Genomic DNA, 24,339 nt, shown 5'->3' with positions numbered 1-24,339 from the left:
AATATATCCAAGGCATAATTCCCCTCAAGTTTCAGAAAGATTTCCACTGATTTTTAGGAAATTTTAACCAACATAAACTTAACAGTACTATTTTACTGGCAGATCCCAGGGGCCATGCAGTTCAACCCCCTTCTGCCAGGCAGGAAAAGCACAGTCAAAGCACTCCCTAACAGATGCCCATCCAGCCTTTGAAATAATAATAATAATAATAATAATAATAATAATAATAATAATAGGAAACCAACTAGGTTTGGAATTACTGCCTCTCAACTTTGCCTCCTTTGTTGGGTTGATTCAACTCTCAACAGTCCTCTTTTATTTCGAAATCCCTTTAGTGAATGAACTTCAAAACTTTTAGGGAGGAATTCTGTGAAATGTATTTTGGGAAGGCGAGGACCCCTGTTCCAGAGAAATCAAAAGGCCCCACCCTAAACTACATTTCCCAGAATTCTTGCTTCAGAATACCAGAGCTGCCTGTGTTAAAGCCTCAATGTGAGTGTGGTCTCTGCCTGTCTTTCTCTGGGCTGGCCATTTGTTGGAGGGGCTTCTTCCTTGCCCAGCCATCCAGCTAGGCATCTCCACCATTACCACCCCTTTGGAGAAAGAGTGGGGCTTCTTCCTTCACTCTGGCCTCACCATTCTTCTCAGGGCCCTTTGGGGCAACCAAATCCAGCCCTTTGGGGGAAGAAGCGGTACCCACGACGGAGACCTGGGGGACTTATATAACTCTTCCAAAAAGTCATAGGTCACTGTTTTGAATCTTAAGTTTTTTTGCATGTGAATTCTTCAGGTTTCTGAATATCGTGTCTTACAAAATAGATACAACAAACAAGGCACAAATGAAGTTTTGCACAGTATACAAACACATACACACACTTTGGATAGGATAGGGAAGGGTGAATTCCCCTGTGGTATTTGTTTCACTGTCAAATCTTTACTCAACAATGGAATACCATTGGGTGACCTTAGACAAGTTACACTCTCTCAGCCCTAGAGAACCTTCTCTGAACAAATCTTGTCAGAAATCCCTAAGGTTTGTGTTGACTTGGAAGCATATAGTAAGCTCCAAAGGCTATAGGCTTTGTGCATTTTGGTATGGTACGTGTCTCAGGTGCAAGCCATTCTAATTAAATTGAACTACAATTTTGGAATAATGTATGTATATCTGTCTCTGGCTTTGGAGGCCTAAAAATTTCTTTGTGATTTTGAAATGTAGCCATTAGACAGCAGAGTGCCAAGATGTCCTGAATCATGAAAAATAATCAGTTTGTGGATTAAAGGAGAAAAAGTTATAGCAATTATCATGGGGTTTTTTTTTTCATTTCAATGAATTCTATCAGAGAATGAATTAGTGGTCATGGCAGTTAATTATAATTAAAATACATATTAAATGAATGAATCTCATTTGGGAAAATCCATTTTGACACAGCAGTTGTTTCTTGTCAGTTCAATGAGTTGCACTCAGGAGATTTTTCTCCTGGCTATAATCTACATGCATCAAATGCTAATTTCTTTTACACACAGCTGGCTTTTGTCTGAATGTGTACAAGGTGTGATACAAGATATGCATCTGTGGATCTCTCCTGTATTGATCTGTAATGGGGTGATGTACATTTAAAAGTACATCAGGAACATATATATGTGCAAATATTGATTTGACAAACTCATAATACTGCAGTAATCATACGGATGACATTATCAACCACTCCTTCTATATATACAGGTTCTCTTGTTCCTTATCTGAAACTCTTAGGATCAGAGGTATTTTGGATTTGTTTTCAAATCTTGGAATACTTGTATTTGCATTTCAGTACATTATGATATATCTTGGATGTGGGACCCAAATCTAAACAGGAAATAAATTTATCTTTCATATATGTCTTATACACATAGCCTGAGTGTAATTGTATACAATATTTGTCATAATTTTGTACATGAAACATGGTTTGTGTACATGGAACCATTCAGAAGCAAAGGTATCATTATCTCTACCACTCATGTGAACAATTCTGGATTGTGGAGTATTTCAGATGTTTGAATTTTTGAATTAGCTGGTAATTTTTGCTGTTTGTTGGACTTGGTCCCCATTTAAGCTGCCCCGAATCCCTTCAGAGGAATGGTGGTGGGGTATTTTTTAAAATTATTATTATTATTAATAATAATAATAATAATAATAATTCCAGATAAGTGATGTGCAAGATAATATTTTGACTTTTAATCATAGTTTTGTTTTAAAAGAATGTTGTGATTAGATTGTTTATATACCCGCTTGATTTTATTTTAAAATGAAAATCAATGAGGGAAGAAAGGAAGATTATATTCAGAAACTCTAAACAACTCAATAGAAAAGAACCTGTTTCATAGATCAGTGGTATCCAAATTTAATGTTAATATCTAGGGCTTAATTAGAATCCGGATTTAACAAATCTTATCCCTGAACTTTCACCGAGGCTGTCTTTTTCAATCAGCATGTGGAATGAAAGAAATAGCCCTCTACACATCATACAGGGAAATGTTGGCTGTTGAGATTTCTCTCAATAATGGAATATTGAATGAGGCACATTCTAGGTTATAAGGAGGGAGAACAACATTAAGAGCTTTTATAACATCCCTACCTGCACAATTTGCTTGTTCCCTGACTTCTGAAATAGCTGTTTGTATATAGCTAGTGGGAATGGACAAACAGTTTACATTGCAGAGAGTAGGGGTTCACTCAGCAGTTACAACTCAGCAAGAGCTCACAGGGTTGAAGTCTACAAACATTTTTGATGAGCAAAGATCATAGAATCATAGAATAATAGAGCTGGAAGAGACCACAAGGGCCATTTAATCCAAGTCCCTGCCAGGCAGGAAAACACAATCAAAGCACTCCCGCAAGATAGCCATCCAGTCTCTGTTTCAAGGCCTCCAAGGAAGAAGCTTCCACCACACTACAAGGAAGAGAGTTCCATTGTTGAACAGGAAGTTCTTCGCAATATTCAGGTGGAATCTGCTAGTGTATCAGCACACTAGAATATGACATAACCTGACACCATTCACCTATTCCCTCAGATTTTAACTGCATTTCTCCTTGCACTCTCCTTTTCCCACTATGTTTAACTGCATTAATGGAATTGATTTTTCCATTAATGATGTATTGTTATGAGTGACTGCCCTTTTGTAATCAAAAGTATTCTGAAGTGGCTTGTTTTTGAGTGGGCATTTCAAAAAATTAAAGAAGTCCTGCTTCTGTGAAAAACTAGGGACTTTCATGACTTCTGGGGTGAGGACTAATGGTAGATTGAGGCCCCCGCACTAGCTCTACAATAGAGAATGCTTAAGCAGCAAAATAAGATGGTTCGGAAGCAAGTTCCATCCAGAAAAAAAATCTGGATTATTAGAGAGCATGAGATCTTTTACACATACTCTGGAACACACACTCCATGCAAAGATAGTAGAATCTGCAGTGGTTAGAAGTTAACTGAGCAATAAGTGAGTCTTGGAAACAACATCAGGCTCAGCTGCCTGAGTAAGCTTTTAATGGATGCAGGCCTTATGAAAATCCTTACTTTAACTATCTAATTTGAGAATCAAGGGAGTCCTTCCAGTTGGAGCCTCGGGGTACTTCCGAACAGTGCCAAAATCCATGTTTTAAAAAGTGGGTTTAATAATCCCGGGACCTGATAGCAGATTCACACAGAGACATATCAGACCCAGGACATGGTCCCCTGCTGTCCTCACAGTCTTCTTTTGAAGCAGATCAAGATGGAGGGTGGATGGGGCACATCCGGTGGATTTTAAAAAAAATGACTATGTTATGTTGCTAAACTGTATATACACATGTGAATACCTTAATATAAATATAAACACATTTGCATGTGTACATATGAGGCCCAGCGCATAATGGAAGGATATATTTTTTAAAAAATCTTTGATTACAGACAATTTGATTTGATCACACACTCAAATCTTTGGTTTTTGTAGGCCTCTGTTAGGAGTTTCGGGACCCAACAGGAGCACAGTTTCCTAAACTTTAGGTGTTCAGAAACAATGTTGTAAAGCACTGATCTCGACACGTCAGGAAATTTCTTTGAGAGACCTGTTATTGCGAAGCCCCTGTTCTCACGAATCCTCACTTCAACTGAACCCACCAAATTGTCTGTGATCAAAGAAGGGCGACCGGAGTGGTCCTCATCATGGACGTTGTCACGGCCATCTTTGAATTGTCGTACCCACTTACACACTTTGCTTTCACTCATAACAGTATCACCGTACACTTCACAAATCTGTAGATGAATTTCTGCAGCAGGCAGGTTCCTTGCTGACAAAAACCTCACATGCGGAGGGTGAGTTGATAGTCTTAAACATTTTTAAAGCACAGAACAGAACCATACAGGTTAGCTACAGAGTGGAAACTGAGCACAGTTGTTCCCGAGGCATGCCGGTACACGACACACGCTCTCGTTGCGGTATGCGTGCGAACTACAAGTGTCTACAACAAAATGGACCTTACTTAAAAAATACCCCTTGTACATTGTGTGAAACTTATTTGTATTGTTCTTTCTGCTAGATGATCTATAATGGTTTGCACTAATATTGTTCGGGGAGCATTCTGTGTTTGAAAGATTTGCAAGCCCATCAAGTGAGGTTAGCTATCACAAGAAGTAAAAAAATCATTACATAGTGATTTGGTTTAGCTCTTGATATGGTGCTGTGGAAAAACTTTCCAATAAATCTTAATCTGTTTTAGAGTCCACGTGATTTTACTCAGATCTCAATCACAATTGTGTGGTGGAAATCTTTTGTCCTTGTACCTCAAGATTGACTGTTACTGGGAATATCACCAAGTGGCGACAGTGTTTTTGCTTTGGAGTAAATTAAATTTGGTGGCTTGGTAGCTCTATCTAAATGGATTGAGTCTACTAGATTTCAGATAAAAATGGCCTGGAAGGATATGAAATTAGGATTCGAGGTTTGGGCACATTCCTGTAAATATTAAACAGCAAAGATTGTTGGCTCAAAATTAGCCCAAATGTGATCAGAATACTAGATGCCCAAACGATCATGAATTCAACTACAATTCTATCCTCATTTTGAGATCTACTGGGGATGCCCTTCTCTTGGTTCCACCACTGACTCAAGCATTGTTAGTGGGGACAGTAGGCTTTCTTGGTGGTGGCCCCCCGACTCTGGCCCCTCTCCCTAGAGAGATTAGATCAGCCCCCACTCTCCAAGGCTTCTGGACTAGTTTAAAAAATGACTTTTTAGGGTATGATTGTTGTCAGAATGTCATAAATATTGATTCATATTAAAGCTAATTTTGTAGATTTTCTTAAGATAAATTTCTGAAATACACAGATGTCCACATTTGACAATGAATGTCTTTTCTGGACCAGGATGTATTCTGATCTTATTTCTCCTCTGATTCCTTGGGTATTTAAATTATATATGTTTTTCATTCTTTTTTTTCCTAGTTGGATATACAATGAATGATCTTATTTTTGAATGGCAAGAAAATGCTGCTGTACAAGTAGCAGATGGACTCACTTTGCCACAGTTCCTGCTGAAAGAAGATAAAGATTTGGTTTACTGCACCAAACATTATAACACAGGTAAGATATATTTTTAGTATATCGGTAATCAATAGAACATCTGAGACTTTACTTGTAGAATTTTTCAGTAACATATTCAAAAGATATAACTAGAGAGCAGCAGTAACCTGTGGAAGCAGATGACATTTCATAATAAAGGTAAAGGTTTCCCCTTGACATTAAGTCTAGTCAAGTTTGACTCTGGGGGGGGGGGGGGGAGTGCTCATCTCTATTTCTAAGCCGAAGAGCCAGTGTTGTCCGTAGATGCTACCTAGGTCACGTGGCCAGCATAGCTGCATGAAGTGCCATTACCTTCCCGCCAAAGTGGAACCTATTGATCTACTCACATTTGCATGTTTTCAAACTGCTAAGTTGGCAGAAGTTGGGGTTAACAATGGGAGCTCACCCTGTCCCATAGATTCGATTCTGCAGCTTAGCAATTTAACCTACTGCACCACCTACTGCCTATACTGCAGAGGTTTCATACTGGATATTAGGGCTGGGCAACCACGGAAAAATTTGTTTCTAAACTTGATTCGTTTTTTGGGATTTTTTGCATTTCGATATTTAAAAGAATTCTGAAATTTTTCTTTAAAAAAGTTCGACATTTACGAAATTTCGTAAAAATACGAAACGAATACGAATCGATTCGTTAATGGCGGACGCGACCGCGCAATACGCTAAAAAACCTCCATATGGGACAGGGGGAACTTCTGAAGCTTCCCTCTCCCTCTGTTGTTGACTGTTGGTGTGATATTTATAATTTTTTTCACTGATTAAACAAACAACAGCTATAAAACTTGCCCCAGACATGCAGAAATAATAACGAAACGATTACGAAACGAATACGAAACGAATACGAAACGAATACGCAGCAATTACAAAACGAATTGAAAATTCGTTTCGTTTTTTAGATGCTCCTGAATGGTTCGTTATCGCTTCGTAACAAAAAAAATAACGAATTTTTAACGAATTACGAAATTACGAAACGAAACCGCCCAGCCCTACTGGATATTTATTTTAAGGCACTTAAAATGAGGTGCATGGATATCATAATAGCCACCCTCACATGATAGCAAAAAATATGATAATGTCAAATAAGGGACATCACCATCTTTAAGAGAAATAGGTATGTGTTTATATGGTCACTTTTTCTAAGGTGATTTAGTGGTGGAAAGACTGGAGTGAATGTAGCCTACGTCTTATTCTGAATTTTCCCTCAAACTTTAAAGGAACTATTCATTATACTGAACAAATTTTGTATATATGATTCAGCACCTTGGAAAACTCCTTTGATCCATTGTACTGAAATCCACAAAAGAGTAATACTTTTTTCACCAACTAATATGCAGAACCTATACCACACAAGGTTTTGAAACTTCACTGACTTCTTCATGAGGCAAAGATATCAAAAATCACACAAGAGAAGAGAAATGACAATTTTAGAGTCACAGGCCTCTGTTTTGTCTTAGATGTTATTTCTAACTCACTGAAATGGAAAATACTAGCTGTCTCTGTGTAATTTTTATTATTATATTTTATTATATATCACTTGGTTTGTAAATTGCCACTAAAAGGATAAATGCATACATTGCAGAACAGAACTCTGTTAAATGAAAACATTAAATAACTTATTTAATCATTAAATGAAGTAAGCAGTAAGCAAGTCAATAGAAATTGGTATACATCAAGCTTTTCCATAATTAGGTAGAAATAAAAAACTGCTTGAAACCACTCTGTAACTGCATCAAGCACTGCTTGGTAAAGACAAACAATGCTAATTCCATTAACAGTTCTTCTCTATTGTAAACAGGCAAGTTTACATGTATTGAAGTCCGATTCCACCTCGAAAGACAGATGGGTTATTACCTCATTCAAATGTACATACCAAGTCTCTTGATTGTCATATTATCCTGGGTGTCATTTTGGATCAATATGGATGCAGCTCCAGCCAGAGTTGCTCTAGGTATAACAACTGTACTTACTATGACAACACAGAGTTCAGGGTCACGGGCCTCACTCCCAAAGGTATGCAAACTATTGGACTTCATTTTCATTTTGGTTGAATGTGGACCATTGTGTTTTATTTTAGCATCAAATGCTCAAATATTCAGAGCCTTGAAACATATGTTCATTGTAAGATATGTATACCTTGACTGAAGGAGGAAAGGTAAAAAAAGGGTCTTTCCAGCTTTTAAATCAGGCTAATTACTTTTGTGATTTTGACTTTGCCAAATACATAATAGAAATTTATATTAACATTGAAAGCTCATTAACATAGGACAATTATTTATTGACATGCTGCCTTCCCAACTACCTATCCTCCTGATCTCTTAGGATCACTTGGAAGTATCTTCTTCATGATAGATTTTAATTTTTAGAAAACAAAGTGCCCATTAAAATACAATTCTGTTAGCTGACCCATAAATGTAAACCTTCCTTTGGTGACTGAGGAAGACTTTACAGATTTCCTGAGATGCTTTCTTTCTGAGGCAAACAGAAAGCCTATCTTCATGGTTCACACAATAGTTACCACATGTATTGTTGAAGGCTTTCATAGCCAGAATCACTGGGTTGCTGTGAGTTTTCTGAGCTGTATGGCCATGTTCCAGAAGCATTCTCTCTTGACATTTCACCCACATCCATGGCAGGCATCCTCAGATGTTGTGAGGTCTCACAATCTCTGAAAATGCCTGCCATAGATGTGGTCGAAACATCAGGAGAGAATGCTTCTGGAACATGGCCATACAGCCCAGAAAATTCCCAGCAACCCATTTACCACATGTTTTGGTTTTCCTCCAATAATAATTAGAACTATGGAGAAAGAGCAAATTTACATCACCATTGGCTATATCATGATAGATACTTGTAAGCGTCATAAGCAAACAGTGAATATCAGCCCCGTCTTTATAAGATTTTTTTTTTTTTTAAAATGGGGAAATATTTTTGGGATTGAATATTTCACTTTAGCACATAACACAATTTTCTTTTCTTTTATGTTTTTATTTTAGAGGGAAATTTTATGATGCCAAGGAGAACATCTTGGGGCCACAGGAAAGATTTTCCTCCTAGATTTTAAGCAAAGCTCCAACCCTGGGAGATCTTCTCTCTGACTCCTCCTTTTGACTTCCTCCAACTATCCTAGCCATTTCTATATGGATCTTTTACAAATTAGAACTCCAGTCCAGAATGGGGTAGGTTAGGAATGTGACAGTGAGCCCTTAAGAGATACAACAAAATCCCAAATCCCTCATAGAACAGTCAAAATGTGCAAAGTGCATCTTGCAAGATTTTGAAGCTCCACTGGCTTCGTCATCATGTAACAGATGGTTTTAAAAATCATACAGGAGAAGAAAGTTGATGATGTTAGAGTCACATTGTATCAGATGTTGTTTCCGTTATAATCCAGTTGTTCTGGAGGGATTTCAATGTAGAAAAGGCCACTTTCCTTCTTCAGGGACAAAGGGCAATGAAAGACAGTTAATAAAATTTCAACTCCATTAAAGGTAACTTCTCTTGAGATCCATGTAGCTTTATTGCCCTGCATAAAGCTAAAGGCTTCCTTCTTAGACAGAGAACATTGCATTTCTCAGCAACTCCATGTACTAGCCAATTATAGTTCAAATGAAAAAGATAAACTTTAAAAAGGATAGAGATTTAAAACCTCAAATAGTGAAGTCACTGTCCATTAGTCCTCTCTTCTTAAAGTCTTCCCTGTTGTGGCAAAATGTGATATCTTCAAATCCAGGAAATACGTTTAGGAATAGCTGAGTTTTTCCCATTCAGACATACAAGTTTAAAAATAAAATGCATAATCCATGACACAAAATCCTGGTGCAGCTCTTGCATTTAATTTGATCTTTTCCCTTCTTTATGATGTCATTTGAACACATTGGCTATAGTAAATCTGGAGCACAATCTTTCCTGAACTGAGAGGATGTGCACAATGTGAAATGGAGAAAACCAAATTTCAAGAGAAAATAAAAAATAGCCCTAAATCAGGCTCCGATGCTGAGAACTTAAAGATGTTTTTGGCAGGAATGTTCTCCTCTTTTCCCTCTTTGCTCACTTAATGCCCTATTTGACATATCTATTTCTACAAACCAGCACGGGCTCTGAGATTGACAGGGGAGGCTCTCCTCTCAGTCCCATTATTGTCTCAAGCACAGTTGGTGGTGACAAGAGAGAGGGCCTTCTCTATGGTGGTCCCTCCGCTCTGGAATACCCTCCCAAAAGAGATTAGATTAGCCCCCACCCTTTAATCCTTCCATTCCAACCTGGAAACATGGATGTTCAGACAGGCCTTTGGCCTTGAGTAGGTTGAATGGGCCCATATGAAGCTGACATTTGGCACCTTGTGAATTGACGGCAGTTAGTTTTATCTACTGCTGTTTTAAAATTGTATTATTTTGATTTTATGCTACATGTGTTGATGGGGGGGTTGATGTTATAATTTTTATAATTTGTTTTATACTTTTGTACCATTTTCCCCTGTTGTATGTTATATGTGCACCCTGGAGTGCCTTGTAAGCCGCCCCGAGTCCCTTTGGGGAGACGGTAGTGGGATATAAATAAATATTATTATTTATTATAGTTCATGATGGACCATCACATCTGGAGATGGGTTTTATGGGTCAGAGTCAAAGAGATGCAAACATTACTTTCTATATACTTTCTTGAGTTGTTCTGTTAGGATCCAATTCACCATGTATATGCTTGTGGAAGTCAATTTGATGAAGCTGAGAGTGTATCTGTACTTGAGCAAAAAAAGACCTTTTTATGAAGTGCAAAACATAGAAAAATAGCCTAGTTTTGTAGATTAGCCCTTGTTTTTCCACTTGCAATGTCAGTATGAACACTGTGTTTTGTGATGTTGTATTTCATCCTAAACATTTTACATTTAATAGGACAACTAGTTTAAGGGAAGTGCTTTTAGGTTAAACTTTTTTCTTTAAAACAATACTTTTAGTAGACATATAGATTTGTCCTTTGCCCCTTTTATACAGCTAGTTTCTACTCTGGTGTGAGGAAATACATTTGTTTTCCCTTGGCACTAGGAGACACTAAACTTTCCATCTGTATTTCTAATACCAGCAGTCTTCTACTCTGTGCTATCTATAGGTATCATACGTCAAGGCTATTGACATATGGATGGCGGTTTGCCTGCTTTTTGTATTCTCGGCACTTCTGGAATATGCAGCTGTAAACTTTGTGTCAAGACAACATAAAGAACTTTTGAGATTTCACCGAAAGAGGAAGAAGAACAAGGTAATATGTTAAGCCTAAGTTAGAAAAATACAGAAAGGGGGAGGGGGGCTGCCAACCCTGTAACGATGGGATTCTATTGACAAAGTGGCTGTACAAATAACATGTCAACACAGGATGACAATCTCTCATTTGCATGAGGTCAGCACAAGGCCTCGGTAATTCACAAATCCCACTGAAACCTTCACAGTCAGGATTAAAAAGGGATTTGAGTGGAGAGCCATGTACAAGCTTTCTGCACAGACTTTAATTTCTCCCTCAGAGAATACTAGCACATTGACCCTTTATGATAGAGGATTGAGGTAGGAGATGTGTTAAAATAATTTCCGGCTTTGGTCCAATGGAAGGCTTCTGTGGTGCATTTAGAGTTTTTATAAGCCTTAAAAAAAAGCAATGGCACAGGGATTTTGCTTTTATTATTTGTTCGTTTTTTAAGTGACAAAGTAATTGATCCTTTGTGTGTGAGAGAGAAGCAAGGAAAAAATAATTTCAGCTCAATTAGATACTGCAAGTATTTTAAGTCGATGCCAGATTTTGATTTGCAGATTTGAAACGAGTTAATCTTTTATCTGTTTCATAGTAAATTGAGATTGAGCATTTGGACTATTTGCAAAGCAAAGCAGGGGATAATTCTCCTTCCAAGATCATGATTATAAAGCAGTGGTTCCCAACCTGTGGTCTGTGGACCACCAGTGGTCTGCAAGAACTAAAATATGGTCTGCGGTCTACACCGTTGCAACAAGAGCGACTGCTCTCACGAAACCCCCTTATAGTGCTGAGGCTAGGAGCCCCGGATGGTGCAATGGGTTAAACCCTTGTGCCAGCAGGATTGCTGACTGACAGGTCAGTAGTTTGAATCCGGGGAGAGTGGTTTGAGCTCACTCTGTCAGCTCAAGCTCCCCATACGGGGACATGAGAGAAGCCTCCCACAAAGATGGTAAAATATCAAAATATCCTGACATCCCCTGGGCAATATCCTTGCAGATGGCCAATTTTCTCACACTAGAAGTTACTTTCAGTTTCTCAATTCGCTCCAGACATTTAAAAAGTTCCAAGACTTATTAAATATGGTTTGCTGTGGGTGAGAAGATGGCAACTACTGGGTGGCATATGTTCTGTAATCAGAAACTAGAGATGATGTGGTCTATCCAATGCAATTTTCTAAATCAGCACCCCAAATAATCAAACTGAATCTAAAGTTGACCAAAAACTGATCTGTAACCTTTTTGCTACTCATGTTGGAGAGTAGTCCTTGGTCAAAGTGATCCCTGGTTTAAAAAAAAAAGGTTGGGAACCACTGCTATAAAGAAAACAGTTCTTTAAACTATAGGCAGTAAGGCTACTTCACATCAATCCGATGGAAGATGATTCAGTGTGTTTTTCCTGCTTAAATTTCTAGTGTCCATTGTTCCTATCATGCTCTGTAATATCTGTCTAATAATCTATATATACCAGAAAGAAAGAGTTATACAGTAGTTATAGTTACAGTTTTGTTTTGTTTCTTTTAAGTTCCAGTTTGAGACTCAGCTTCTCATTTCAGTTTCTGTTTCACAGTTTTGTTCTATCTCTTTTATTCTTCTCCTTCCACCCTTCCTTTCTATTTTTACTGTGGCTGGGAGGATGCAGAGCTTTCTGGAGCATAGCATTAAAAAAAACACCCTGAGGTGAATGGAGAAAGCAGGGTGGAGATCAATAATGGCACGATGGTGGCCTGGCCATGGAATGGAAGAGCTATAGTGCTTTTTCATAAGCCATTAACTTCCTACAGGTGGTGAGCAATGAATCCCATATTGAGACATGAATCAGGTATTTAATGAATGAAGAGTGAAACTTAGGCTTTAAGACTGAAATTCATCCTTCTCCTGAAGCAAATTTAAGACACAGAGCACTTTAGATACCACTGTTTCATAAAGAATTTTCTAATAGCAGATGTCACCCATATCAGAAGAAGTTAATTGCCAATATTCCTTTTGCTACAAGATAAGATACACATTTATTTGCATGTTTACACAGATGGTTTATAAGCTTATGTGTTTGCAGATGACCTAGTCAGAGGATTTAACAGCACTACTTGATAAGTTCTAATGATCTAGATGAGAGTGTGCCAAAATCCATACAAGTGAGAAACTATATCATGCTGAAGTACATTTGTAAGAAAATAATAATGCAGCACAAAAAATAATTTGTTTGATTTCATTTTTAATAGCAGTTCATGTTCTCTTTAGCAAATCAGACCAAGCAGCTGGATTTCATTAACTCCCTGCAATATACGACTTGGCTTTTCATATTCCCTTTGCCCTCAGATAATTATAGAGCTTAGTGCTTACTTTATGAACCATCTGACGGTGGCTAAACAGTTTTCTCTAGCTTAAGACTTTGATTTGCATTTTCTTGATCTGCAACTGGAAGAAAAGAATCTAACCAGAAAATGAGCAGAGATCGAGCAATAAAACAAACATATGAGTGACTCAAAGGGACTTGTTTCTACATGTCATATTTCTCTTATGTTTTTGGAGCAAGATAGTAAGCAGATCATTGATTTTTAAAATAAAAATGAGATGATATCCTAATTCTATTTTATTTTGTAATTTTTGGACACTCTTCTAGTACAGTTTCTCAACCTGTGGTCCATAGACCGCCAGTGGTCCCCAAGAACGAAAATATGGTCCATTGCCTCACCATTACTACACCGTTGCCTCAAAACCATGTGGCAACAGGAACAACTGGTCTCACTAAGCCCTCTTATAGTGCCGAGGCAACATGAATGTTGGGAGGGGAGAGGCTGATTACTCATGAAAGATTACTACTACCACATCAGCTCTAGATTATTAAATGTGGTTTTCAGTGGGTAATCACATGGCAACTACTGGATGGCATATGTTCTGTATCAGAAACTAGACTTAATGTTGCCAATAACCAAACCAAATCTAAAGTTGACCAAAAACTAATTTGTAACCCTTTTGGTACTAATGTTGGAGAGTGGTCCCAGGTCAAAGTGGTCCCTGGTCAAAAAAAGGTTGGGAACCATTGTTCTAGTGGAATAGCTCTGTACATCACTGTAAGAGATATCATACAAACATGATATTTAGATATTTTTTCCTCAGTAAATTATACCTTGATGGAGATATGTTTGACCTTTGCCTGACTTACAGTGTAGATTAATTTCATATATACACACTAAAATTGATCCTGGCTACAAACTTCAGAAAAAAACATGGATAGATAATGTACTGTATTTTCTTATTCCTCACTGAGTTAAGAGCATGTTCCTGTCATTATCACAAGAAATATTGTGAGGCATTTTTAAGGATTATCAATAATGTAAACATGAAAAAAACAGAAAGGATTTTAAAAAAACCTTCCAAGCAGCATTCTTTTTGAGGGGGAGACACATTGTAAAAATATCATTCCATAATTCATTGTTAATAAATTCATACTTACTAGATGAAATCTAAAGAAATTTATGATGGCTACATCTAAAATTTAAACCCATTTTGCCCTTTATACAGCTCTTACAAGAAAGTGCAGAGAACAAGTTGGAGATGCATCATACATAATTGATACATATGGATATTGCTTTGCTTGTTGACATTTCCAGCCTAAAAGAAGCAAGCATGCATACTAATTTTGTACTGTGTTCTAAGGCTATATTTTAATACTCTTTATTTACTTTTCAGATGCCTTCAATTTTTTAACTGAAGTCACAGTGTGACATCCTTTAGAGACTGCATATCAGTTGGTGCACTAGGCTGACTACATCTTTTTGTTTTATTTTCACTCAATAATCATATGTTCTTTTCCCCTTTTTATTTCCTTTCATTTCCTTATATATATATATATATATTGTGACCCACCTTCCATTTTGATGGAAAGCTTGATGGAAATGAATCATTGCGGCGTAGCAATGGCTTGAGAAGTGCAGAACTCATAGACGGATCTTTGGCTCAAATCTACAATATAAATTTAAGGGTAAACTATGTAGATGTCCCATTTGTCATTAACTACAGCCCAATCCATTTGTCTGAACTAATGTCTTTCCATATGAACTCTGTTCAGTTCCATATGACTTCTATGTGGTTTCGTGAACGGCACATTCTCTTAAATACTTCTAACAGAACATTATATGTTTGTTATGGTGTTGGTCACTTCAAGTAATTTCCAACTCATGGAAATCTTAACGTGGGGTTTCCTTGGCAAGTTTTTTCAGAAGGGGTTCGTCTTTGTCATCATTTGAGACTGAAAGAGTGTGACTTGCCAAAAGTCACCCAGTGAGCTTTCATGGCTGAGCAGGGACTCAAACCATGGTTTCCTGAGTTATAGTCCCACATTCAAACCACTATACCATCTTGGTCATACTACAAATGAAATACAAAAAAAACAAAAAAATTATGAATTCCTATGCTGATTCAAGCAGTCCCAAGAGCTCCCTGTATTCTCCAGTCAAGTAAGAATTAGAATATACGGTATTTCATGTCCAGAGTTCATAAATGTCACTTTTTCTACTCTGCATTTATTCAAAGTTTCCATTCCTGTTCAATATCTTGGAAAGATGCATGAATGTAGTCTGCAGATGCCCATTGTAAAATGTTGTAATGTATTCAGTCTCATTCACACTGTGACTCTTCCTGTAAAATCACAGCTGCATTCCCTGAGAATATTGGGATTATTAGATTTTTATCGTTGTTTGTTGCTATTTGTTGCTATTATTCGCCAAGCCCACTTTAACTTGTGCCCCATAAACAAGAAACTTCCAAGATAGACTTGAGTGCAGAATGCGTTTCTTCCATTTCCCTCATTTTCTTCGACACCTTCGATGCTTCAGAAGACCATAACGGTAAGGGGCCTTCCGGTTCAAAGCCCCACCCAACAAGAAAGCAAGTAGGAGCCGATCTCAGCTCCTCTTCTGCTTTTCAGCATCACAGTTTAATAGTTTTTATTAATCCTCCAGCAAACAAAAAGAAAAGCCTAAATCCCTGAGAACTGCAACCAATTACCTCTCCTCTTCCAGGAGGTCATAGCTCTTCCTTACCTGGAAGTGGTGAAGCCTCTAAAATGCCTTGGAAAAATTATGTGGCTGCTGGTGTGGTGCAGCCCAGGAGAGAAAGTACATGTGTGCCTGCCTGCAACTGAGCACCTCTCCTCTACAATAAGACACAGCTTTAAGAACTTGCCTCCTTGCCTTGCATAGAGTGCATGTGACATGAAGGCCTCTGAGAGAAAGCGTGTGTACTCTGCAGCACCTCTCCTCTAGAGTAGAAGCAGCTTAAATGACAGGAAGGGGAGCCTGGGAAGCCCCCCCCCCATAATGGGGCAATAGAAAATGGATCTTTTGGCACCCCAGAGCAAAAACAGATATCTGCCTTCCCAAATTCAGGAGGATCCCAAAAACGGAGCGGGGACTCCACTGAAAGACAAGACATGAAACAGGTCAAGGTTTATCCAGATTGCACAAGCCTATTCTAAGAATCCCAGTCATCACCTGCCATGCTCAAGTCTTACAATCTCAGGATTTTGGCTTTCTTGACGGAATCAGTCCACGTGTAATGCCATCTTTTTCTTTCACTTTACAAAGCATCATTATCTTTTCCAATGAGTCATTCATCTCTTAGAAATGCCCCTTTCCAATAAATGTCACCCAGCTTGGACACAACAGCATTTTGCCCCACACAAGAATACACTCCCTTGCTTGAACAATGAGCTACCACCATTTTCATGGTTTCTTCCTTTCTGTTGAAATTGTCCACATGCTTGTGGATTTCAATGGCTTCTCTGTGTAGTCTGACATAGTGGTTGTGAGAGTGGGCCAGCATTTCTGTGTTCTCAAATAATATGCTGTGTCCAGGTTGGTTCATCAGGTGCTTTGCTATGGCTGATTTCTCTGGTTGAAGTAGTCTGCAGTGCCTTTCATTTTCCTTGATTCGTGTTTGGGCGCTGCATTTGGTGGTCCCTATGTAGACTTGTCCATCTCCTGCAGAAGTGAGAGGATCCCTCTTGTCCTTTGCTGAATGTAGCATTTGTTGGATTTTCTTGATGGGTCTGTAGGTGGCTTGTATGTTGTGTTTCCTCATCAGCTTCCCTATGCGGTCGGTGCTTCCCTTGATGTATGGCAAGAACACTTTTCCTTTGGGTGGATCTTCACCTTTATGAAAATGAACAAAATCTGGCTACCAGTATTAAAAAACTCAAAAATTTCAACAGCGAAACAACAGAGAGTAAACAATCAGGCACATCAAATAACTCTCAACAAAAGATTCCCCCCAGGCACTTCCAAGCCATTAAATACTAATCAAGGTGGTCAGTTGAAACATTCACACCTGGCTCCAGCAGATAAAAGACCTTTGTCCCACCCTGGTCATTCCACAGATATAACAACCCATTTCCCTACTTCCAACAGACCTCACTACCTCTGAGGATGCTTGCCATAGATGCAGGCGAAACGTCAGGAGAAAATGCCTCTAGAACATGGCCATATAGCCCGGAAAAACCAACAACAATCCAGTGATTCCGGCCATGAAAGCCTTCGACAATACATTCCTCAAACTCTTCTTTTTATTCCATCTCCCCATTATTTGTTTGTTTGTTTGACTTATATCCTTCTTCTCTCTTGAATGGGGCTCAAAGTGGCTTTAAACAGCAATTAAAGCTGAAGTTCTAAAACTATGTTGCATACTAAGATGTTAAAATGCTACTTTTAAGCTATTATGAAAAAAAACTTAAAACACACAGTACAGTACACTCATATATGCTATTTGTCTTCAAATGTAGGGAGTTTCAAAGCATCTGAGAGCTCTAGTACAAAAAAAAATATTCACAGCTTCTGTGTTGTGCATATGCATCCAAGTCACCTGTTTATATGGCCTCATAAATTTAATAGAGTTTTGTTAGACAAGAATATTCCTCTGAAATATTGCCTACAGCACCTGATACTTGCTGGTGGTCTCTGAACCATATACTATGAGAAGCCTACATTATCTTTTAGTCCTGACTTCAACCCATTCATCTGCATTTTGCAACAATTGTCTACTCTATTTTGAACTAACCAACAAGATACCAGCCACTCATAGTCAAATCTAAATGGGATGTTCAGTTACTGGTGCTTTATTTATTTTATCTTGATATTAACAACAAAGTGCTATTCCACAAGATTAAAATGTCAAGCTTTGGGGTTTAAGGTTTAGTTTGAATCATGTTTTCACATCTTCCTAACATTTTTTGTTATTCATGTTTATTTGTTAGTAATTCACAGTTTATTCATTTTCTTCATGTTGGTTCATTTTTCATTTCTTTTTCTTTGTCAAATTGGCAGCAAATCCAGTCTTGAAATGCCTTTGGTGAATAGTTGGACACCAGTTGCTGTGTTCTGTTAATTTGGGGGTTTGATTGTTTTACAAATTGGTTTGGCTCCATCTACAGGCAGAAGCCAGGTTTTGCTACTGTTGTATTAATATGAATATTTGGCACTTTACTATTTTGATCATGATTTATAGAATAAAGCATGCAACATTAAAAAATCAGGCACACGAAAATCACATGGAAAATATATTCTTCTGCCAAGTAACAACTTACAATGGGATATGGTAAATTAGCTTGTGGAAATTGTCAATATCAGATTCATTTAAAATGTTATATAAAATAATATAAAATTGTGAACAAGGTTCCTTCTTCTAAAATTATGTTTCATCTTCTCCAGATTGGTGAAACTATTGCAACCTTTGTGACTACTTTCCTCTGAGAAAAGAAGCTAAAGACTCTTTTGATTATTGATTTTTTTGTAATATTTGTTTAATATGTCACAAGGTGAAAGGAGATGGGTAAGAAGGAGAAGTCAACATTAGTTATAGAGAAGTCTCAGGGCAGTTCTACATAGGCACACAATGCAGGGGTGCCCTGAGTTGCCTTGGTGACAGGACACCAGCCCAGTACCCACCTGTGCTGCTTTCACATGGCTGGGAATGGGACCCCTTCCAGCCCTCTTTGCACCCTCAGTTTTCCCCAGGAGAAAAAAAGAAAATCCATTTACCTTATTCTTACAGTATTCTGGGATCCCACATAGGGGACCAAGATTACTCTCACCACTCTCCCACCACAAGGGAAGACCCAAATTTTGTAGACCTTTCCCGTGTTTTTCTAACCTGGGGCACAGCTATATTAAGCGTCTTACCCTGGGTTAATTCGACATCAGCCTGCACACATTGTGTAGATGCACATAGGTTGATATGAAACCCACTTCATTCAATGGCAATGTAGAAGTGACTTCAGTGAAGAGACTAAAGAAAAGCTCACTATGATGTCCCTTATTATTTTGTCTTCCCAGCACTTAGAACTGCTGCTTCCAAATGACAGTTTTTGCAAAAGCAAAGTGTATATTAATATAGAATCTTATATTAATATAATTAGCATTTAGAACAGATTTTATAAGACACTGCCCAATTCATTCTGTATACTCATTTAAAGTTTTCTGCTTGAGACTTTTTTCTTTTCCTTTTTTAGCTTTATCTCCCACAATTCCCCAGTTGAAACATTTTTCATGGACATTGGTTAAATCAGTAGTTCTCTCTAACAATTTAACTCTCAGAGTTTACATCATGATTGTCTTTAAGAGTGCTATCTGGCATCAGCACAAAAATGTCTATTTTATTCTCAATGATTTTTCAAGCAAAGACACAGGATAGCATAGTTATTGGCAGAGATGCAGTCTAATACACACTGTTAATGTAGTGACCAGTCCTAAAACATATATTGTCCAACTGTAAGCAGAAAATTTATTTCTAGGTGGTTGGATATAAAGTTTCTCATGATACTCTATAACCATCACATTTGATTTTAATAGTTCTCAAACAGGCAGGCATCAATGGATACTTTGGATTAGCAAAATTGTGATCGGAATGGATGTAAATAGATTGAGAAGCAGCAAAGGAATTTTGGGGGTTATCCAGATCACTGTATTTTCAACCATGGATTACCGAAAAACAAAGAAAAGAATGAAATACAGAGCACTAATTTTCATGCATTTGAACTAAGAATAATCCTAGTGATCCAGATCTTCATAATCTCCCATAAAGAATGTTTATATTTTCTTATATTGTGTCTTTTACAGGATGATGACATGAGGGAGAATCGGTTCAGCTTCACAGGGTATGGCATGGGACCGCCATGTATACCAGCAAAAGATGGAGTGGCTCCAAAGGGGCCTAATAATCCAACTCAACCTGCACCAAAAAGCCATGAAGAAATGAGGAAGGTATTCATCGATCGGGCCAAGAAAATTGACACCATCTCCCGAGCCTGTTTTCCATTAGCTTTTCTGATATTCAACATTTTTTACTGGGTCATCTATAAAATCGTTAGGCATGAGGACATTCACCAAAAACAAGATTAAGATTTCCAGTTCTGGTGGTACCATTCAGTGTATAAATACTGATAGGCTCACAAAGGGCACGAAGGGGGGGAAATCATATTTGACTTGCTATGCGAAGTCACAATGGGTAGAACAATGGCATCCTATGAAGATACAGTACCTGCTACAACAGTGTTTTTACTTGTTATTAAGTAGAAGTAACCAACTTTTGCAAAGTGAAATCACAACATTCTCTAGACTAAACTCTACTGCCAACAGATTTATACATAGTGTTACATAATGGTATAGCATTCTTTAATGTTCCTTGCTACAATTTTTAATTAAATTGTATTTTTAAAATATATCAAGATAAACCCAGATGTCTTTAGATAAGTGCCATATTAACAAAGATGCTACTACACTTTTAACTCTCCTTTAAACTTTTTAAGGAAATATCTGCCTTGGTCTCGATTCTGAAAAACATAGCTGTTGGTTCAAAAGGTTTCCCTTTCAAGCAATGAGGCATGTTTTCTAGACTTAAGGACACTGCCAGTGACTTTTATAACAAGCACAAGACACATTTTAGGCAACATGTTACAAAGAAAAACATCATAAAGAATACTTCATAGTGTGGCAATCCACAAAACACTAACTCAGTGAGATCCCATGGATATTTCTAGTCATGCTACAGAAATGTTCTGGAACAAGCAGTGTACTGAATGCCAGCTATCAGAATTCTTGTTTCCCCCAGGTATTTTTGAGTCCAGTCCTTTGTGATAGTTGCCAGCCCTGTCACAAATAACTATATCTCAGCTCAGTGATAGTATATATATATATGTGCGTATGAATAAGAGAGGAAGATAGCTAGGGAAGCATTGCATCACATCCAATAACATTCAACAGAGTAAAGGTCAGCAGGCTAGGCCTGCTGAGTAGATCCGGCACTTCACTATGTCATGTCGCTTACATGATAGAGTAGCCTCAGGTCCTCCGGCGGTTACTGTCACCTTCAAGGCCCCAGAGGAGGGAAAATTTTTGGATAAATCAGAGAATGATAATTAACATTAAAAGTTTAGACGCAGTGGGAAACCAATTTAGAATTAATTACCTAGTGATAAGCATACTTAGTAAAAATTGCATGCCTTTGAGCTCACAAAAACTTAATTGCACATAAACATACTTAAAATTTGCCTGTAAGTGCTGTCCCTCATGATCAAAAAATATAAAAATGCTTTTTGAGACTTATTTTTCCAGATCTAAGCCAAATTCCAATGTATTTTGTTATAGTAAACATACCAAAACACATCCATATGTTTTGTGTCAAAAGATGTTTGAAATATCCCATGAGACTTACTTTTTTTACCAGATATTTTCTGGTTGGAACAAAATAATATCCCAATGCCAAATACCAATAGATATCTTGGAAGATTTTTTGTCTGTGCAATTATTTTACAGAATTCAAGCTACATGACAGAATTTTGGGGCAGTGTCCACTACTACATATCTGAGTGATTTAGAACAGGGCTACTTACAATATCGTCAGGTGCAGTCATCTCTGAATCTTCTCCCCATTTCTCCCGTGGCCTAAACAAGTCCCACAGAGCCTATCACATGACTCAAGGCAACTTCCAGTAGGACTCTGTGGGGCTTCATTTTGGCAGTGTAGAGAAATGGAGCGAGCCCAGAGTGCCATTTGAGAAGTCAGGTGTTAGTCGACTCCAAATAGCACAAAGCAGAGGAAAGACTGACCTCTACAGGGAACGAGTGTGAGATGACAGAAGATGGTCCTTGATGGGAGGGAACAGAGTAAGATTATTGCCTCCACTTTCCCTCTGTTCGTGTAATGAAGTCCTTAAGCTTTTCAACTCATGACTTTATTCTGCCCCATAAATTTTTACATAGCTGCATTACTCCTATAAAGGTAAATCCTTTTTATAAATCATAAACAAGACCCCGTTCCATTTCTGTGAAGTTAATAGCTTTACTTTCAGCCTTTTTGGAATATGACAAAAACATAAATGTTCTAGACATTCATTTTTGAAGATAGCTATATAACTTTTTCATGCTACTCTTAAAGAACATGCATGTACTCTATATACAAGATTACAAATATAGGCCAATATCCTATGGAAATGGTAGTACTTGCATCTTTCTCCAAGAGAAAAAGAACATAAATTGTATGGTTAAATTATCATAAAAATTAATAGGCAATGTTGGTCTAAATTTTAACATTTTCATAAAATAGATTTTTAAGTAATGACTGCCATTCATATTTTTTTTAATTTTAATTTTGAACTATATGCTAGAAAGTATGTAGCAAGTAAAGAGTTTAATGTCTCTTCATTTCCTTTTTAAGGTGCTTCAATAGAAGTGATACAACATGTTCTGACACTACTTCTTGGGATAAATTGTGTGGTGATGGGGTGGGGGGTAGCAATGATGAACCTCATCCTATGGGAAGCCTTTTTTCCATACAGAGTTCCTGAAAAGTATGACCTGAAAACAGCCAAAATGTACAACTACGCAGAAAAGCTCAGTGCATCACATTCTTACATGCTTTTAAAATGTTTTTGGCCCACATAGCAGGCATCAATTTTTTGTTTTTTGGGGTTTTTTTTGTTTTTGTTTTTTTGTTTTTTGTTTTTTGCTGTTCTGTGTACTTAGCATATATAGAATAAGGTGTGTTGGTATGTATGTTAAGACAGCCGTTAGGGTTTAATTCAAGAGGAGTGTAGATTTTGAAGGTAATCGTATCCATTATTTGGGAGCACTGAATGAGGTTGATTTGTTCTAGAATCAGCCCTTTTTAACATTCCAAGCTAAGGCTAAAGAAATATCATATATAAGGGTAGAGTTACAATAAAATGATATTGTAAACTGATTAAGAAGCTCCAGAAAAAATGGGTGAACCCAAAAATCCCTTTGAGATTTTGAGTTATAACATAAAAAATAGTCTCAACAAATATGGAGCACATTGCAGCCCATTGTCCTACCACCCAACAGGGGCGGCTCAACCCATTACGCAAAGTAAGCATTTGCAGTATAGTTGATTTTGCCCAGGGGCGCTCTTGAGGTGCTCTTGGGGGAAAATAGACCTTGACATATGCGAGTTATAGTTACTGGGATGTATATTCACCTATAATCAAAGAGTATTCTGAACTCCACCAATGATGAAATTGAACCAAATATGGCACACAGAACTTCCACAACGAACAGAAAATATATATCAGTGATTGGTTTGGGGGGGGGGGGGGGCAAAATACTGTTTGCTTACAGTTGAAAATTACCTAGGGCCGCCTCTGCACCCAAATATGCAACAACATAAAGTGGGAGATGAAAGATGAATAACTTTTTAAAAATGTAAGTTCCCTACTCCCATCTCAAACATATTAATAGTGGCACCAGGGCTATGCTTGCTTTGCATTCACATCTCTCGAGTTACAAGTGGATTCAAATTAATATTCCTTAGCCTCTCCCCCAATGTGAAAAAGACCAATTTCCTTTACCTAAAATTTCTGTTATTTTTGCCAAAGAAGAAAATATGCATTTGTGTGTATGCATTTGAATGACAAGCTGTAAGCACTGGAATTAATATGTGGCTTTATGCATGGCACATCCCTTCATCCCCAAGCCTGAACCCAGACTCAAAATGACCCTAAAGTGTTAATTCTATTGTTATAGGATAAACCAGATACATCAAGACAATTTTATAGGACCAACCATGCTTCTTTGAAGAAGCCATTTCATTTTTTTTTCCAATGAACTGACAAAATATTAAATGGAAACAAATACAGACAAAAAGGCTCTCAATCACTTCTTTATAATTGATTTTTATTAAGACAAAGTAAAGCAAAATCTACATACAAACATACAAACAACAACAACAAAACATTGAAATACTTGTTCTAGAATAGTAATGCTACATCCTAAACATTAAAAAAATAACTACAAACAATCTACATTCTCTAATCTAGGGACTTTACATTCTGTATCTGATGGTTATACTCTCACAGTTAGTGAAAAAGAATCATTTGATACATCCTTTCCCCACATGACATACTTCTAGTACAAAACATCAGTGATGGAGATATGGCCCCATCTTTGCTGGGGGAACATAATAAATGGGCCCCAGTCTTTCTTAAAGTTAGTTAGAGATTTCTCCTTAAT

The 24,339-nt window shown here is 37.6% G+C and overlaps 1 protein-coding gene across 2 annotated transcripts in view; it reads left to right on the top strand.

Annotated features, from left to right (window-relative positions):
* The window catches only part of GLRA3 (glycine receptor alpha 3), a 131,755-nt gene extending 108,335 nt beyond the window's left edge, over positions 1-23,420 (top strand). The window contains exons 6-10 of one of the 2 annotated variants that reach the window (XM_060778694.2): positions 5,454-5,591; positions 7,384-7,598; positions 10,692-10,838; positions 14,709-14,804; positions 19,933-23,420. In XM_060778694.2, coding sequence (XP_060634677.2) covers positions 5,454-5,591; positions 7,384-7,598; positions 10,692-10,838; positions 14,709-14,804; positions 19,933-20,214 — 878 coding nt within the window. In that variant the 3' untranslated portion in view covers positions 20,215-23,420. The remainder of the gene's footprint in view (positions 1-5,453; positions 5,592-7,383; positions 7,599-10,691; positions 10,839-14,708; positions 14,805-19,932) is intronic. The other variant, XM_060778695.2, reaches the window with a different exon arrangement.
* The last annotated feature ends 919 nt before the right edge of the window (positions 23,421-24,339 follow it).

The sequence above is a fragment of the Anolis sagrei genome, chromosome 5, assembly GCF_037176765.1.
Source record: "Anolis sagrei isolate rAnoSag1 chromosome 5, rAnoSag1.mat, whole genome shotgun sequence".
In the NCBI taxonomy this organism is placed as follows: domain Eukaryota; kingdom Metazoa; phylum Chordata; class Lepidosauria; order Squamata; family Dactyloidae; genus Anolis; species Anolis sagrei.
Note: the sequence above shows the minus strand (reverse complement) of the source record. Positions and strands in the feature narration are given on the sequence as shown.